A 16,537-nucleotide genomic window follows, 5' to 3' on the forward strand; every position below is an offset into this window, starting at 1 on the left:
TTATTGTTTCTTCCCTCCTGGTGTCCTTTTTTCTAATCATTTCCTTTCTGTTTAGAGAACTTTTTTAGCCTTTCTTTAGGGTAGGACTGCTAGTGACAAATTCTCTGAGAATGTCTTGATTTTACCTTCAATTCTTGAAGAATAATTTCACTGGATATAGAATTCTGGGTATATAATGCTTTTCTTTCAGCACTTGAAAAATATTGTGCCCATTCCTTCTGGCCTCCATAATTTCTAACAAGAAATCAATTCTCACTCAAGTTGTTTTCTTCTATGGGTAACGTATTGTTTCTCTCTCACTGCTTTAAAGGTTCTATTGATTTTTTTTTTTATTTTCAGAAGTTTGACTATTACATTTTGGTGTGGATCCTTTGGGTTTCTTTGGTTTGGGGTTCACTCAGCTTCCAGGACCTTGATGACATAAAGTTAGATCTTTTGTAATAGTATCATAGGTCCCTGAAGTTTAGTATATTTTCTTTTCAATCTATTGTCTCTCTGTTGTTCATATTGAGTAAGTTGATTGTTCCATCCCCAAATTCACTGACTCTTTCCTCTGTCTTCCTCTCCATTCAGCTGTTTAGCCATCATCTGGTGTTTTATTTTAATTATTGTGTTTCCAGTTCTAAAAATTTCCTTTGGTTACTCTTTATATCTTTGATTTCTTTACCGAGATTTTCTATTTCTCTGTCAACTGTTTCAACTTTTTCATTTTTTGCAAATGTGCTCATAATTATTCACTGAAGCATTCTTTTTGAGCATCACTTTAAAATTTTTGTCAGATAATTCTAACATCTCTGTTATTTCGATGCTGGCATCTATTAATTACCTTTTTTTCCTTCAAGTCAAAATATTCCTGGTTCTTAGTATAACCAGTGATTTTCTACTGAAACATAGACATTTGGGTAGTATGTTATGAGACTCTGGGATCTCATTGAAACTTCCTAATTTAGCTGGCTTCCTTTTTTTTTTTTTTTAATGTTTTATTTATTTCTGAGAGAGAGACAGCGTGAGCAGGGGAGGGTCAGAGAGAGAGGGAGACACAGAAACTGAAGCAGGCTCCAGGCTCTGAGCTAGCTGTCAGCACAGAGCCGGATGCAGGGCTCGAACCCGCGAGCCATGAGATCATGACCTGAGACGAAGTTGGACGTTTTACCGACTGAGCCACCCAGGCGCCCCTTTAGCTGGCTTCCTATGGCATTGCTCTTCCTCTCGCATTGTTGGGGGAGGGCACACGTTCCAACTGGGTCTCTGATGACACCAGGGGTATGGGCTTCTTTATTACTGCTGGGTGGGAGTAGGAGTTCTGGCTCCCACTAGGCCTCTACTGATACCATTCTAGTTATAAGGGATAGGGGTATCTCATCACTATTCCCCACATGGCCTCCAGTGACAGAGGGAAAGTGGAGAGGGCAGCCTCTTCACTGCTGAGCAGTGATGAAAGTCCTGACTTTTCCACTGACACCACCTCAGGGAGGAGAAAAGTTGGAGTAACTTGTTATAGCCTAATGAGATTGAAAGGCCAGGCTCCCCATTCAGCCTTGGCTAGTATGGGTGGGGGTGAGGTCATAGGCTTTTTTTTTTTTTTTTCCTTCTGTTTCTGGCTAGGAGCACAGTTATTGTCTAAAAGTTTTGTCTTTCTAGGCTGCCCCTTTCTTGATCCCTTGGCTAAGGATTGCTGGCTTTTGCTGGAGCTTTTACTGAGTCCATTGACATTCCTATTTTGCCAGCATCTTCGTCTCCAAGTTTGGAGGATCTACGGCAAAAGAGAAGCCCTAGAAAGCATCACTGTGATTCCTCAGAACCCGAAATTCCTAGCCAGTCCATCTTCCTCTCCACCTTTCGGAGTATTCTCGTGTTTATCCTATACATAGTACACTTAGTTGTACAGAAGAAATAAGGGAAAGTACATCTATTTCATCTTCCCTGACGTGGCAGTAGCCATAAATTTTATGATATAACATTTGTGAGCTATACATGATTTGTTCATAAAAGATCTTGGAACATGAATTCTTTCTTACCTAGGTCATGTGAAGCCATTTTTCTTTTGAGCTTTGTGGCAAAAAGCAACTACACATGAAAGAAGCAAAGATGGGCTGGCTCCTTCATCCTCAATTAGTGTGTGGAAGGTAGTCTCTGAATTCCAGTCTCATATAGTTAGAATGGATGTTGTGAGTGATTGATGCCTCAGTAAAACAAATATAGGGCCATATAATATTGCTATTCATCCTACGATGGTGCATACATACTGTTTAGGCCAGCGGTTCTCAACGTGGGAGACAAGGTGCTCTATTCTCCAGAGTCTCACTTGGCAATATATAGATATTTTGATTGTCATGACTTGGACAGGGGATGAGGAAGATAAAGCAAGAGGATTATGCTACTGGCATCCAGTGGGTAGAAGCCAGGAGAATTCTTAACAACCTACAATTAATAGGACAGCCACCCACAACAAAGAATTATTTACCCCAAAATGTCACTAGTGCCAAGGATGAGAAAGCTTGGGTTAAATGTTTGACCTACATCTGGCAGCTAAATTAGTCTTCAGGTATTCTGTGCAACTTTTGGCCTAAGTGATTGTGAAACTCTGAATGCTAGGTCTGGAATGGCCTTGCCCAAGCTCTAAACAGAGACAGTACACTCTGCCAAGACTGTCTTTTCCTCTGGCTTTCCCTCTGAGAATTGCTGTGTGACTCTAAGCTAAGACGTCTAAAGTGAAGAACCATATTCCTTGCTTATCCTGGAAAGTATGTTGTTTACATAAATTAAAAATGTTTAAAACAAATGTCCTTATTCTATTCTTACGAATTTTTAAAATCAAAATTTAGACATCACTTTTAACTTGCATTTTTATTACCATCTATCACCTACCCAGGCAGCCACAGCCATTTCTCACCCTAATAAAACTTCTGAATGCAATGCAAAGCTCTGTCTTCTGGAATTGTTTGGGTGGAAAAAGGCAAAACTTCAAAAGCAAGAATGAAATCACTAAAGCGCTAAAAAATCATGAAAGCACTAAAAATCAATACAGTGGAAAGCAGGGATAAGACTGGGGCACTGGCTACTGGCTAAGCCCTGTAACACAGTGTCAGCACCCCTTGCTCCTGAACTCTAATGCTCCAGGCCACTCTCTTACATTAAACAATTCAGGTCAAAAAAGGATACACAAGACAAATGGAATACCAGAAAGAATAGACTCACTCACTGTCCCAGTATTCATTCGTCATTTGATACTCTTTCTTCTTATGTTTATTCTATTTGAACCCTTCAAAATGTACTCTACCATACGACCCTTGCTCAGAAAGTAACTTCTCCCAACTGGTACAGGACCTCTGAGCTAGTTTCTAATATGGGCCCTCTTCATGTCAAGTATCTTGATTAATGACACAGAGTTACTTCTTACAGGGGCAGACACTGAGACCTTTTTTCTCCTTTATGAAGGCTCCCCAGTGTACATCCCTGATTCTTTTCTCTGTGAGACCCACACAAAACCTAATTAGAAATCCCCAAGCAGCCACACTGATCTCGTTGAGTAACTGTAAGGCGGTGTGGGTCTTAATTGAAAACATTTGTCCTACTCTACTGACAAACTTTAGGTCAAAGACGACATTGAGGACTCTTGTCCTCACATTTTTTTGTTCCCTAATGGGCTTTATGATCACATTCCTTAAATCACAGCCAAGAGTGTATTTTGGTACCGAAACTATTTTAAAGACATAATGTGGCAGCAGTATTCTGTGTACTAACAACAGGTTTGGCGCTGCAGCCAAGAACAGTAACAGAATCTTCCCTCTTACATTGCCATCTCAAAAACAAAAACAAAAACAAAAACCAAAAAACACAGTCTCTTTTTTCTTTTTTTCCTCCCCTCCCACTTCCCTCCTGCCCACCCGCCTCTGTCTTTCTGTGGGACTCCGATTCCCTTATTATTTTTGCTTTGAATCTCCCTGACAGAGTAAAGTCTATATAATGGACAAAATATCTTAACCTATGACCCTATCTAGCTTTGCTCCCTTCTGGGGACATGTCACAAATATCACAATCAACAAATGTTTGATTGTTTCAGTCCAGTCTCTGGAGTGTGACCACCTGGGGTAGAATCCCAGCTCTGCCATTCCTTAGTTTGGGACAACTGAGTCCTTTAACATCATTTAAAGCTAGGAAGCCTCCTATGTAAAATGAGGTTCTTATGGGTATCCACCTGATGAGGTTGTCAAGACAAAATGCACACAAACTCTGTCTCCTTTTGTTTGGCATACAAGAATCACTTATAATCTCTATAACCAGTTAGCAAAATTTTTTAAATATTTTGAGAGTGGTTTTTACTTTTTAAAAAATCACACAACTCTTACTAATTCAACTTCTTAGTAGTAATATATTGATGTGCTTAGGATAAAAATTCACTGCTAATGCTAAGCTGTAACAGAAAAAGCCTAAGTTTTTCATATGAAACATCTGCGATTTCAATACTAAATAATCACAAAGACTTTGAAAGAAAAGGTTAGCAGTGATGTACTACTCAGGTCTACAACTAATGTCCTTTGAACTAATTTTTGAACTAACCTCTCAATTTCTCCCACTAAAAAACCGTACACTCCCTCGAAATATTTAAAAATTCAAATTCGAAATTCAAGACGCTTAACTATCACCCCAGTGTTTGGTCTAGCTTGTCTTGCTTATTTATACCGCGCCATACGCACTTAAATCTGTAATGAATGTTTCCTGAAGCTGCATTTACCCAGAAGAAATATTACCCTCCTCCGGGTTCACCTACTTCCATTTTAATGTCGTAGTTCTGGCCGAGGACGCTCTGGATGAGCTCTTTGATAGTCCGGTCGGAGGCCAGCTGGGCCTCAGACTGCAGTGAGGCGATGACCTCCTCAATGCACGTCGGGATCACTCGCACCTGCTGCGGGGGCTCCCGCGAGTGGCTCGCCAGGATGCTCTCCCGCTGGCCTCTGGAAGCTGGCCTCGCGCCTTCCCGCGGCAGGCTGACGGAGCCCTCNCTTCCTCGATTTGGCCAGGAGGGCCTCTGCGAGCGGAGCGCTCTGCCGTTTCGCGTCGCCCTCCCGGGCCGGTTGCGGGACAGGCTTGGCGCCCGTGGTCCGCGGGCTCCTCGGGGCCAGGCGCGGCCCGGGCCTCTCCCTGGGCGCTGGCGGCGGCATCGGGACTATGGGTCTGGACGTGCCTGCCCTGGAGGCGATGACCGGGGGCTTCTGGGGCCGGTACCGGAGGAACGCAGAGCTCCGCAAGTAGAAGTCCTGGGGGCGAAACGGCCGGGTCTTCCCGGGAGTGGCAGCCTCGCTCGGGCCGGCGGGCCGCGCTGCGCCTCGGGGCGCCTGCTGCCGGAGGGCCGCAGCAGGGGTCGTAGGGCCTTTAGCTCGAAGAGGGGACCCTGATGGCTTTTGGGGTCCGGCGCAGGAAACGCTGCCTTTCTCCCCAGGACGCTCAGGACCGGGGGCCTGGAGGCCCAACACTGGGCCTTCATCCACAGCCGGCTTGGAGGCCAACTTCTGCTTGAATCGGAGAAAATCCTTTCTAGTTTCCTGGCGAATCTTCTCAAGCTCTTTAAAGATGTATGATTCTTCTTTGTATTTCAGTCCAAAATGCTTCGAAATTGCAGACATATTGACTAATGCGTCCTGTGAAATAACAATATATTGTATCGTTATTATACACACGCGCGCGCGCACACACACACACACAAAACAAAAATCACGTTAATATATGCAGGTCCTGCTCAAAAGCCACTCATGGCAGAGCACTTGCTGTGCTTCAGAGGCACAAGTGGGTAGTAGTGGTTTGTATCATTTTAAATCCAACTATTGGTCTTTTCACAAGAACCATGAAAAACCTTTAGAGCAGATAACTTTTTTACAGTGGGATTTCTGAAACCCCAATCGGATTTATTTTAACAATTCTTTAGACTCTAATATAATGTTCCAATTCCAGGCAAGAGAGACAGGCATCTAAAAAAAATCCCTGCTAAGAAAGAATAGAGGTCATCAACTGAGGCATGGATCTAGCCCACAAACATATTTTTCAATTGCTCCATGTTTTTCAAAATTATTAATTTATACTGACAATTTTAAACTGAGAGACTGTCACATAAAATTCAAGATTTGCAGTTGGGGGTAGGGGTGAAGACTCTGGCAGTGCAAGGTCCAAATCCCTACTTTTGGGGAAAGGTAGCAGTTTCCTCTTCCTTCTCCAACTAACTGGTCCTGGGTGTCCCCATCCCTTAACCGGCCCACTTCCCTCAATATGTCTCCTGAACTACAGTGGACTGTATGAAGGCAGAGAGGTGATCAGCCACAAGGTAGGCTGTAGCAGGATCATGAGGCCTTGAATGCCAAACGTTTGTACTTCTGTTGGCTACTGAAAACCATACAAAAACTTGTAACACAAAAGTAGCTTGATAGGACCTGCTGCTTGGGCAGTATTAAGGGAGAGAACTAATAAAGGGAGAGATGCAAATAAAAGCCTCTACAGTTTGAGTATAAGGCCTGGCCTTGGTAGCTAGCAGAGTGAAGAGACATAACAAGGTAAAACTGATAGGATCTAGCCAATGAGAAGGAATAAAAAGGAGCAATTAAAGATCCTTCATAAAATAAGAACTTTGAATCATCTTGATGAAGTCTTGGTCATAGCCAAGTACATAATAAAGCTTCTGCTATTCAGTAACTTGTACACTTCAAAATGGTTAAGATGGTAAATTTTATGTTATGTGTATTTAATACCACAATTTAAAAAAAAACTGCTATTAGTAGGGCCAGTTCATTTATGACCGTAAGTGGATTTTCAGATCCTGAGAGCTCTGAGGTCATTAACAAAAGCCAGGCTAACAAGAAATGTAAATAGACAAGGGCCCAATGACAGACCCTGTGGCACACTCATCTGTGGGATGAGCAGGAGCAACAGAGAGGAAAATGGGGAGAACAGAGTTTCTCAGAAGCCAGGAAGAAGAGAGTTTTAAGAAATAAGGGTAAAACAGTGAAAATAAAAGCAGAAAATAATGAATTAAAAAAACTAATTTGTTTATTTTTAGGAAACCTAAGGCCAAGCTCTTTGGAAAAAAAATAATAAAGCAGAAACATCTCTGGAATATCATCATTATTTGCAAATATGATTCCTGAAGGACATAGAAGATTTGACTGAATAGACAGTTACTGTCCCTTGGTGAGAAAAATCAAATATTGTAATTATATCAGGTCTTCCCAAAATACTGGATTGGTTTAATGCCATCATAATCAAAATCTAAAAATCGTTATTTTTGAATTCTGAAAAGTAATTCTGGGTTCATTTGAAATAATAAACAGGATAGACAGGCAAAATTTTGAAAAAGAGAAATAAGGGAGCACTTGTCCAACAAGATAATTAAAACTTATATAGGTATAAGAATTAAAACTGAAATACTACTGTTAGAATTATTATGTAAAATGAGCAAAAGAATTAAAAACAGTACGAGTTATAGTATAAACACAGCATTAAATTGGCAATAAAAGAGTTATTCAATAAACTGTGCTGAGGCAATTGGTTGATTATTTAGGGGGAGATTTATACCTCATTTTAAGCCATGTACCCAAATAAGATGGATTGAAGACTAAATGTAGGAAATATTTTCTTACATAATTACTCTGCATTTCTTTTTTTTTTTAAATGTTTTTATTTATTTTTCAGAGAGAGAAAGCACAACCTGGGGAGGGGCAGGAAGAGAGAGTGAGAGATAGAGGGGAAGACACAGAATCCACAGTAGGCTCCAGGCTCTGAGCTGTCAGCATAGAGCCCAATGTGGGGCTTGAACTCACAAACTATGAGATCACGACCTGAGCAAAGTTGGCCTCTTACCTGACTGAGCCACCAGGTTCCCCTGCATTTCTTTGCTTGTCATCTTATCCACATTCTTGAGTGGCCTTACATTAATTCACAAACAGGTTATCTTTGTGATTAGATTTCTTCATTTACCATGTATTGGCAATATGAACAAAACATCTTTTTTAGCCTCTAACTATAGTCATATTGCTTTTAATCTCTAATATCCACTATTGATTCTCAAACAGAAGACCCTGCTATATGGCAGAGGGCTCACCTGGGAATCAATAGGCTTTCTTTCTTTTTTTTTTTTAAATTTATTTATTTCTAGGAGAGAGAGAGAGAGACAGTGTGAGCAGGGGAGGGTCAGAGAGAGAGGGAGTCAGACTCTGAAACAGGCTCNATGATTAGATTTCTTGCCATGTATTGGCAATATGAACAAAACATCTTTTTTAGCCTCTAACTATAGTCATATTGCTTTTAATCTCTAATATCCACTATTGATTCTCAAACAGAAGACCCTGCTATATGGCAGAGGGCTCACCTGGGAATCAATAGGCTTTCTTTCNGCGCCCCTAGGCTTTCTTTCTTTACGCATCTCCACCAATGCCTAGACCTTGAACAGTTCAGTTCTATCTATAACCAGATTTCACATTAAAAAATGAAAATAGGGGCACCTAGGTGGCTCGGTTGATTAAGCGTCCAACTCTTGATTTTGACTCAGGTCGTGATCTCACAGTTCGTGAGATCCGCCCCGTGGATCTGTCAGCACAGAGCCTGCTTGGGATTCTCTTTCTCTCTCAAAATAAATTAATAAACTTTAAAAAAATTTTAAAGTGAAAATAATATGCTGTTGTCTCTTTTCTGTGCCATAGTATGTGAATATTAGAAATGATTTGTAAAGCCCTTAAGGAAGTTTCTCTTCTTTAAAAAAATGCTGCATAATCCTTCTTGTAGTGTTTTGGCTATTATTGTTTGCACAGGTGGTAATATGCTCACACTGACACCATCTGCATTTCTTCCTACAAAAGACTGAAAGGCAGTAACTGGAAGAGACTGCAGAACAGAAGCACATTAATACCTGATGAGAATCTGACTTGACTCTCCTAATGCACTTCCCTTTTGTTTTTTAGTTCCTGTTTTGTATTCCCTTCCCAACTTCTCTCAGGCCCTTGGTTTACTATTGAAGTTTATCAAGTGTTCATTGTTTAACATTTCTCAGTACATTTACTTGAATTCTTCATAAGAACATTGCTCTTCACATGTAAAAATAAACCAATAGGATAAAGAACTTCTAACTTTGACAGTAACCTCTATTGTGTTTTCAAGGTAGGTGGTTATCTCAATTCTAAATGGGCCAGTCCATCAAAGCTTGGTGCCTTTCTTCCCCTCACCCAACCCTCAACATTACAAAATATGTGAGATAACTTTTAAACATCCAATCTCATGGAGGAAATAACATGTTCTCTTTTTCTTGGTAAGCAATTTATTGAAAGAAAGAGACTAGTTCTGGTTTGGAGAGTCTCAAGGAAAAATAATGTAGCTGTGCCCAAAAAACAAAGTATTAATCTACATAAGGTGTCAAGCCTGCTGCTCACAATCCAGGTTAAGTTTACCTTACACTTAATAATGGACAGAACATGTTTGAAATCTTTGCAACCTGAGCAGTAATTCTACTCTCTGCTTCTTTCCCAATTACTAGAGCTCTGAGCCTTTTTCTTTTTTCTCTCCCAGGAGTCCAGTGCCTGAGGAGTGAGGGAGTAAGAAAGACCAAAAGCCAGCCTTTTTTCCTCAACCACAAGGTATGATCACACACATCAAAGCTCTCCAGTCAAAAATGGCTAAAGGCCCAAAGTGAGATAACTAGCAAATTCTCTAGACTCTGGGGCAGGTTGCTCTCCAGTTCTTGCAGGTATGGCCGTTCTTTCCATCAGAATAGAAGATCCATACTCTGCTCTAGACTTCAACTAAGGTAGAAATAAACAGAGTAGACCACCAGATAACTTGCTTCTAAGCTACATGGAACCACCTCACACAGGGAAAGGAATCCTTCATATGTTAGACCTAGTTCATCATGTTATTATATTGAAAATAGAGCCAAGCGCCAGCTGCTTATTACGTAGGCTTGACCTCTTCTGTATGTGTTCATGGGTACCCCAGTGGGAGGGGTGACATATTAAGGACAAGATTTAGGATCTCTTGAGTCCATGGCCAAATATCATCTCAATTTGCTTCCTAAATTTCATATCAATATCAACTTCCAATGCACAATGTAAGAGTTCCAAAAGAAACATCTAAGTCCAAGGATAGTCTATCACATCTGGTAAAATCTTCATGTTGCAAGGAAAATAAAAATATTCTGAGAACAATTATTTGCTTTTGAAGTATCAGTGGTAGAAGTGAGATCTGTTTATGCACTGACTATGAAAAAAGCTTAATAGGAAATATACAATTGTTTTAACAAATTTGCTAAGAGAATAAGATAATGGTATTTTTTGTACTTTCTATAATATTTGTTTTGCTGCCTTTAATCTTAATAATGTCAATAATAGTAACTCATACTTATATTGTGCTGGTTAAAAATGATACAAAAAAATAGAGAAAAGCTCACAAAAAGCTTTTTTCCTAAACTACTCAGAAGCCTAGAGAAATTTCAATGACTCTAAAAGACTTTTATTACTGTTATAATCAGTACCTCGAATACGCCCATAGCCTTTGTGATATACATATATACACACAAACATAAATACTAACAGGCAATGGAACAACAAAACATTCTCCCTGCCTTTTTCTTCTCCCCATGTTCTGTCTTTCCTTCCTGAACTTCCTTCACCAAATTTGCTTAAATAGCCAAAATAAGAAAACAAAAGAGTTGTCTTATTATCATTGACATATGAAATGATGCATGGTCTCTATTTCAATAGCAATTTGTTGGAGTTTTACATCTACATCTACAGAAAATCCCCTACTAAGAACAGTTGATAAACTCTGGGCAAAATATGAAAAACAAATGCCTGAGGATTCTTAGAAGTAAAGAAAAGTAGGAGAGCTGTGGAACAGAGTAGAAATTTGTGGAAACACTGACCTAGAGGTAAGTTTCCAAGTTTATTGTGGCCTTTCCCTAAATGCCATCCATATTGTAAAATGGCATAGTGCAGGTGGGAAAAACTTTGATAGGAAGCCCTTCACCATTCTGGCCAGAAGAATCAGAGAAAAAAGCCCTGACAACAACCACCACTGAAAGGAAAGAGGGAAAAAATCTCAAAGGAGAGAAAGCCAGAGAAGGTAATCCCCCAATTCTGTGTCTAAACCCCACCCAAGTCTAGACTGACCTCTGAACCGTGCATATGCGGGACAAACTCCAAGCAACACAACAAAGGCTTAAAGAGCTGACATGAGATTTAGCTGAACTTAACTTCCAATCACAAAGAGTAAGATAGGGCTTACAGCGAGTGCAATCTGGTGAATTGCCTGCCAAATGAAAAACATCAACATTCTTCAGAGGCATAAAACAGAACCCAGAATCTACACAATAAAACATTAACAATGTCCAGGATATGATTTAAAAACTACTCGGCATAAAAGGATCCAGGAAAATGTGACTCATTCTCAGGGGCAGAGATGCCAGTCCAGAGATGACATAAAAGTTGAAATTATTAAACAAGGACTTTAAGGCAACTATTGTAACTATGCTCAAGGAAGTAAAAGGAGATATACTAAAGATGAATAAAAAGAGAAAATCTTAGGATAGAAATAAAAATAAATAGAAATTTTATATCTGAAAAATACAATACTTTGGCTACAAAACTACAAAAACTACAAAACTTTGGCTAACAGAATGGAGAGGTCAGTGAATTGGGAGATAAAGCAACAGAAATTATCCAATAGTTAAAAGAAAAAGAAAAAAAGTTGGGAGAAGTGGCACAGGGAACAGCCTTACAGCCTTATAAAGCAGTATCACAGCTTTAACATACAGATAAGTAGTATTCCAAAACGAGAGGAGAGAATGGGATGGAAAATATACCTAAAGAAATGATGTCTGGGAACGCCTGGGTGACTTAATTGGTTGAGTCTAACTTCATCTCAGGTCATGATCTCAAAGTTTGTAAGTTTGAGCCCCGCAGCTCAGAGCCTGGAGCCTGCCTTGGATTCTGTGTCTCCCTCTCTCCCTGCACCTACCCTACTTGCTCTTGCTCTCTCTCTCTCTCTCTCTCGCTCTTTCTCTCTCTTCATCTAAAAAATAAATATGATTTTTAAAATTTTTTAAAAAGAAGAAATAATGTCTGAAAACATCTCAAACTTGAAGAGATACATAAATTTACAGAGTCATGAAACTCAGGACATTCCAAGCAGGATAAAGCCGAAGAAAATCACATGTAAGCTACTGGAAATCAAAAACAAAGATAAAATACTGAGAGCCGACAGAGAAAAACATTGTTCCTAGGGAAATAATTCAAATGACCATAAACCTCCCATCAAAAACCACTGAAACTGGGCACCTGGATGGCTCAGTGAATTGAACATCCATCTCTTGATATACGCTCAGGTTATGATCTCAGGATCCTAGGATTGAGCCCCAAGTCAGGTTCCTCATTGAGCACAGAGCCTACTTGAGATTCTCTCTCTCTTCTCCTGCCCCTCTCCCATGCTTTCTTTCTCTCCCTCCCTCTCTCTCTCTCTCTCTCTCTCTGCCAAGATAGTGAAAAGAAGATTTATAATATCCAAAAAAAAAAAAGCAAAGAACTGTCAACACAGGAGTATATATCTAGCAAGCATATTCTTTTAAAATGAGGGCAAACTAGGGCACATGGGTGGCTCAGGCATTTGACTTTGGCTCAGGTCATATTTTCGCAGTTTGTGAGTTCGAGCCCAGCATCAGGCTTTCTACTGTCAGCACAAAGCCTGCTTCAGATTCTCTCTCCCTCTCTCCCTCTCTCCCTCTCTGTCCCTCCCCCACTAGCTCTCTCTTTCTCAAAAATAAGTAAACTTTGCTTTGTAATGAAGGCAAATTTAAGACATAATCAGATAAAAGAAAACTAAAAGAATTACTGACCAGCAGACTAGAACTATAAGAAATGCTAAAGAAATTTCTTCAAAGTGATGGGAAATTGTACAAGAGGAAAATCTGAATTTTTAGGACTGAATGAAGATCAGAACTGGCAAATATCTGGGTAAGTTTTAAAGGCCATTTTTTTAGTCTTATTTTTTTCAATTGTATGAAAATCACATGGTCTTGTGGAGTGTTTGTATCTAGATGGAACACATATGACAAGAACCAAAAAGACAGGGATGGGGTAGGTCAGGTTCTGCATGTTATAAGAACTAGTTCAGTATTAACTCTAGACTGTTAAATGTCAAGAATGTATACTGGAATTCTTAGGTAGTTTTTTTAAAAACTAAAAAATAGTTATTTAAAGTAATGCAAAGAGTGTAATGAAAAAGTCAATAGACAGTAAAATGGAATACAAAAAAATTACTAAATCTTAGAAAATACTTTAGGCTAAATAATAATTAAAATACAACATCAAAATGTGTAGGGTGCCGCTAAAGGAGAGATCAAAAGGAAAAGAACAGCTTAAATGTTTAAATCAAAAAGAAGAAAGGTCTAAAATCAATAACCTAAAGTTCTTCATTTAGAGTCTAGAAAAAGAGGAGTAAAGTACACCCAAAGTAAACAGAAGGATGTAAGTATAAGGATATAAATCAGAAAAATAATTGAGAAAATTAACAAAACCAAGAACTGGTTCTTTAACCAAATTTTAACAAAATTCAGAAAAGCCCTACCTAAACTGTTTAAGAATAAATGAAAGACAACAAAATCACCAATATCAAGAATAGAAAAGGGCTTTTCAGTACAGGTCCTAAAGATAGTAAGAAAATATGATAAACAACTTTATGTCAACAAATTTAGCAACTTAGATAAAATGGTCAAGTACCTGAAAATTTCAATTTACCAAAATTAACATAAGAAACAGAAAATCTTAACAATAGTATATTAAATAAAACTTATTCATTATCAAAAATCTTTCCACAAATAAGCCTCCAAGCACAGATGGTTCTCTCAAACACTCAAGAAAGAAATAACACCAAATTTACACCAATATTTTCAGGAAACAGAGGAGGAAGGAACTTATTTTCTGAGATTTACATCACCATAATAGCAAACCTCACAAAAGCATTTATGAAAAGGGAAGTTATGCCACCCATACCCCTCATGAATATAGATGCAAAAATCTTTAATAAAATATTAGCATGTCATATCCAAAAATATATCTTTTAAGTATAATATATTCTGATCATACAGACTTTGTCCTGAGGTTGGAAACTGATTTAACATTTGACAATCAGTATAGTTCACAGTATTAACAAAAAATAGAAGAAAACAAATTATCATTTCAATAGGTAGTGGAAAAGCATTTGACAGAATCCAATACTCATGCATGATAATAATAAAGACATAACTCTGGGCAAATATGCTTCATAAGGAACATCTTCAATCTGATTAAGAGACTGTACCAAAACCTTACAGCTTCACATTATATTTTTACTTTCCTGCTGACATTGAGAACTAGGCAAAAGTGCCTCAACTCTGACCACATCTGTTCAATATTATACTGGAAGTCTTAGCCATTGCAATATGGCGAGGAAAAGAAATTAAAGGAATAGATTGGAAAAGAAAAAGTAAACCTGTTCCTATTTGCAGATGACATGATTTTTAGGTCAAAAATCCCAAGGAATCTACAAAATGATTACTAGTGCTAATGAATGACTTATCAAGATTGTACAAGTTAACATCAAAATCAACTGTATTTTAATATGCTAGTAAAAGACAATGGGAAAATAATGCCCCAAAAAGACATAAAATACTTGAGAATTAACCTGACAAAAGATGTCTGAAATCTCTACACTGAACTTTACAAAACAATGCTAAGAGAAATTAAAGGCCTACATAAAATTCTAAACCATGCTTGTTAACTAAATGACTCAACATTGTTAAAACGGCAATTCTCCCCAAATAGATTTATAGAATCCATGGAATCTGAATCAAAATTCCAGTAGACATTCTTTTTTATAGAAATAGCAAGCTGATTCTAAAATGTATTGCACAAATTCAAATAACTTTAAATAGTTTAAATGATTTAAAAAACTGGAGGACCTACACTACTCAATTTCAAAACTTATTATAAATCTACAGTACGGTAATCAAGGCAAAGGTCCTGGTAGATCATTATGCTGCATAAAGGAAACCAGACACAAAACAGTATAAATTCTAGAAAATGCAACCTATTCTGAGTTGTCACATAGCAGATGAGTAGTTTGTTGGGTCACGTAGGAGCAGCTGAGAACAGGGGTTGGATATCAAAAGGAGCAGTTCTAAGGAGAACTGAAAAGATTCAGTTCTAAGGAATTTAAGTTAAAATTTGGGGGGGAAGGGTTCAGTCATCTTGATTGCAGTAATTTTCAAAGGTGTACACATCTGTCAAACTGTACACCTGTACACTACACTGCAATACAGTATACTGTTATCTGTACTTCTGTGTGGTTAGTGGAATTTAAATTATACTCTCATAAAGCTGTAAATAGGAAAACCCAATTTGTTGAACTTTTATATTTGAATGTTGAATAATTAAAAGAACTATTGAACTCCTTTAAACTCCTGCTGTGACAGTCGGCAATAGTTCCACTGTGGATCTGTGTGGCCTCTGAGGCTAGATAATCCTTACATTAAGCCTACAGGGTCCGGCAGCCCACCAAAGAGCTTTCAGGTCACACGCAGGAAACCGCTTACTATTCCGAAATGAGACGCACTGACCTCAGTGGGGGAGTCCACCTAATGGTGCTTAAGGTTTGCCCAAAACAACCTGCCCCTGTCAAGGACACAGGAAAGGTCAGGCAGGTGGAAATCAAATTCGCTCCACTGTGACCTTTCTCCCTCCCCACAGTCCCTCGGACTCCTCCTTGTCTTTTCCTTCCTCACTCCTTTTCCTTTCCCCACAGCCTGGTCCTCACACTCTATCTTTCCCTTCCACCAGGTTTTCACTCTTCCCGACGGCATCCCAGCNCGCCTGGTCCTCACACTCTATCTTTCCCTTCCACCAGGTTCTCACACTCTATCTTTCCCTTCCACCAGGTTTTCACTCTTCCCGACGGCATCCCAGCTCCTACTCCAGCCCCAATCCTTTCTTCAATCCCAGCCCTATTTTCTACCCTGATATTCTCAGAAATTAGTGTGGATTAAAGAGGCGGAAGGGGAGACGTAGCTCCGCCCAAACATCGCAGGCTCGCCTTCCCACAGCCTCCCAGACGGAGTCACCCGCGCCCAGTGCGCCTCTCACCCGCCGGCGGGGACGCCCCTGCTCCCCCGTAAGTGGCGAGAAGTTTGGCGCTGCTGCGGCCAGGCGGTGAACCCAGCCCGCCTTCCTGGGGCGGAGGGGCCGGTGGGCTCTGACGGCTCCCACGGGAAGGAAGAACGCGCCCCGTTGCTCGGTAACAAGGCGCGCGTCCTACTCGGTACAGGCGCCCAGGAGTCAGGTGAGCCTTTGTGGATCCCTCCGCGCTGCCGGTCGCAGCCCGCGCTTTCTGCCCGGCAAAAGCAGCTGCAAGAGCGCCGTTGGATTGGAAGCCCAAACCCCACGCTGAGCGACCTCTGCTTTCCGGTCCGTGAGCTTGCTGGTCCCAAAGAGCCTCCTGGACTGGAGTTTCCCAGATCGCCAGTTTTGCCCAATTG

The 16,537-nt window shown here is 39.9% G+C and overlaps 1 protein-coding gene across 1 annotated transcript in view; it reads right to left on the reverse strand.

The window, feature by feature from the left end:
• TTC6 (tetratricopeptide repeat domain 6) overlaps positions 1–16,190 on the reverse strand; it is a 184,353-nt gene extending 168,163 nt beyond the window's left edge. The window contains exons 1-3 of the mRNA XM_077769243.1: positions 16,146–16,190; positions 5,050–5,639; positions 4,772–5,003 (exon numbers count right to left, since the gene is read on the reverse strand). Coding sequence (XP_077625369.1) covers positions 4,772–5,003; positions 5,050–5,624 — 807 coding nt within the window. The 5' untranslated portion in view covers positions 5,625–5,639; positions 16,146–16,190. The remainder of the gene's footprint in view (positions 1–4,771; positions 5,004–5,049; positions 5,640–16,145) is intronic.
• Between the last annotated feature and the right edge of the window lie 347 nt (positions 16,191–16,537).

The sequence above is a fragment of the Crocuta crocuta genome, unplaced genomic scaffold (assembly GCF_008692635.1).
Source record: "Crocuta crocuta isolate KB4526 unplaced genomic scaffold, BGI_CrCroc_1.0 scaffold65, whole genome shotgun sequence".
NCBI lineage: Eukaryota > Metazoa > Chordata > Mammalia > Carnivora > Hyaenidae > Crocuta > Crocuta crocuta.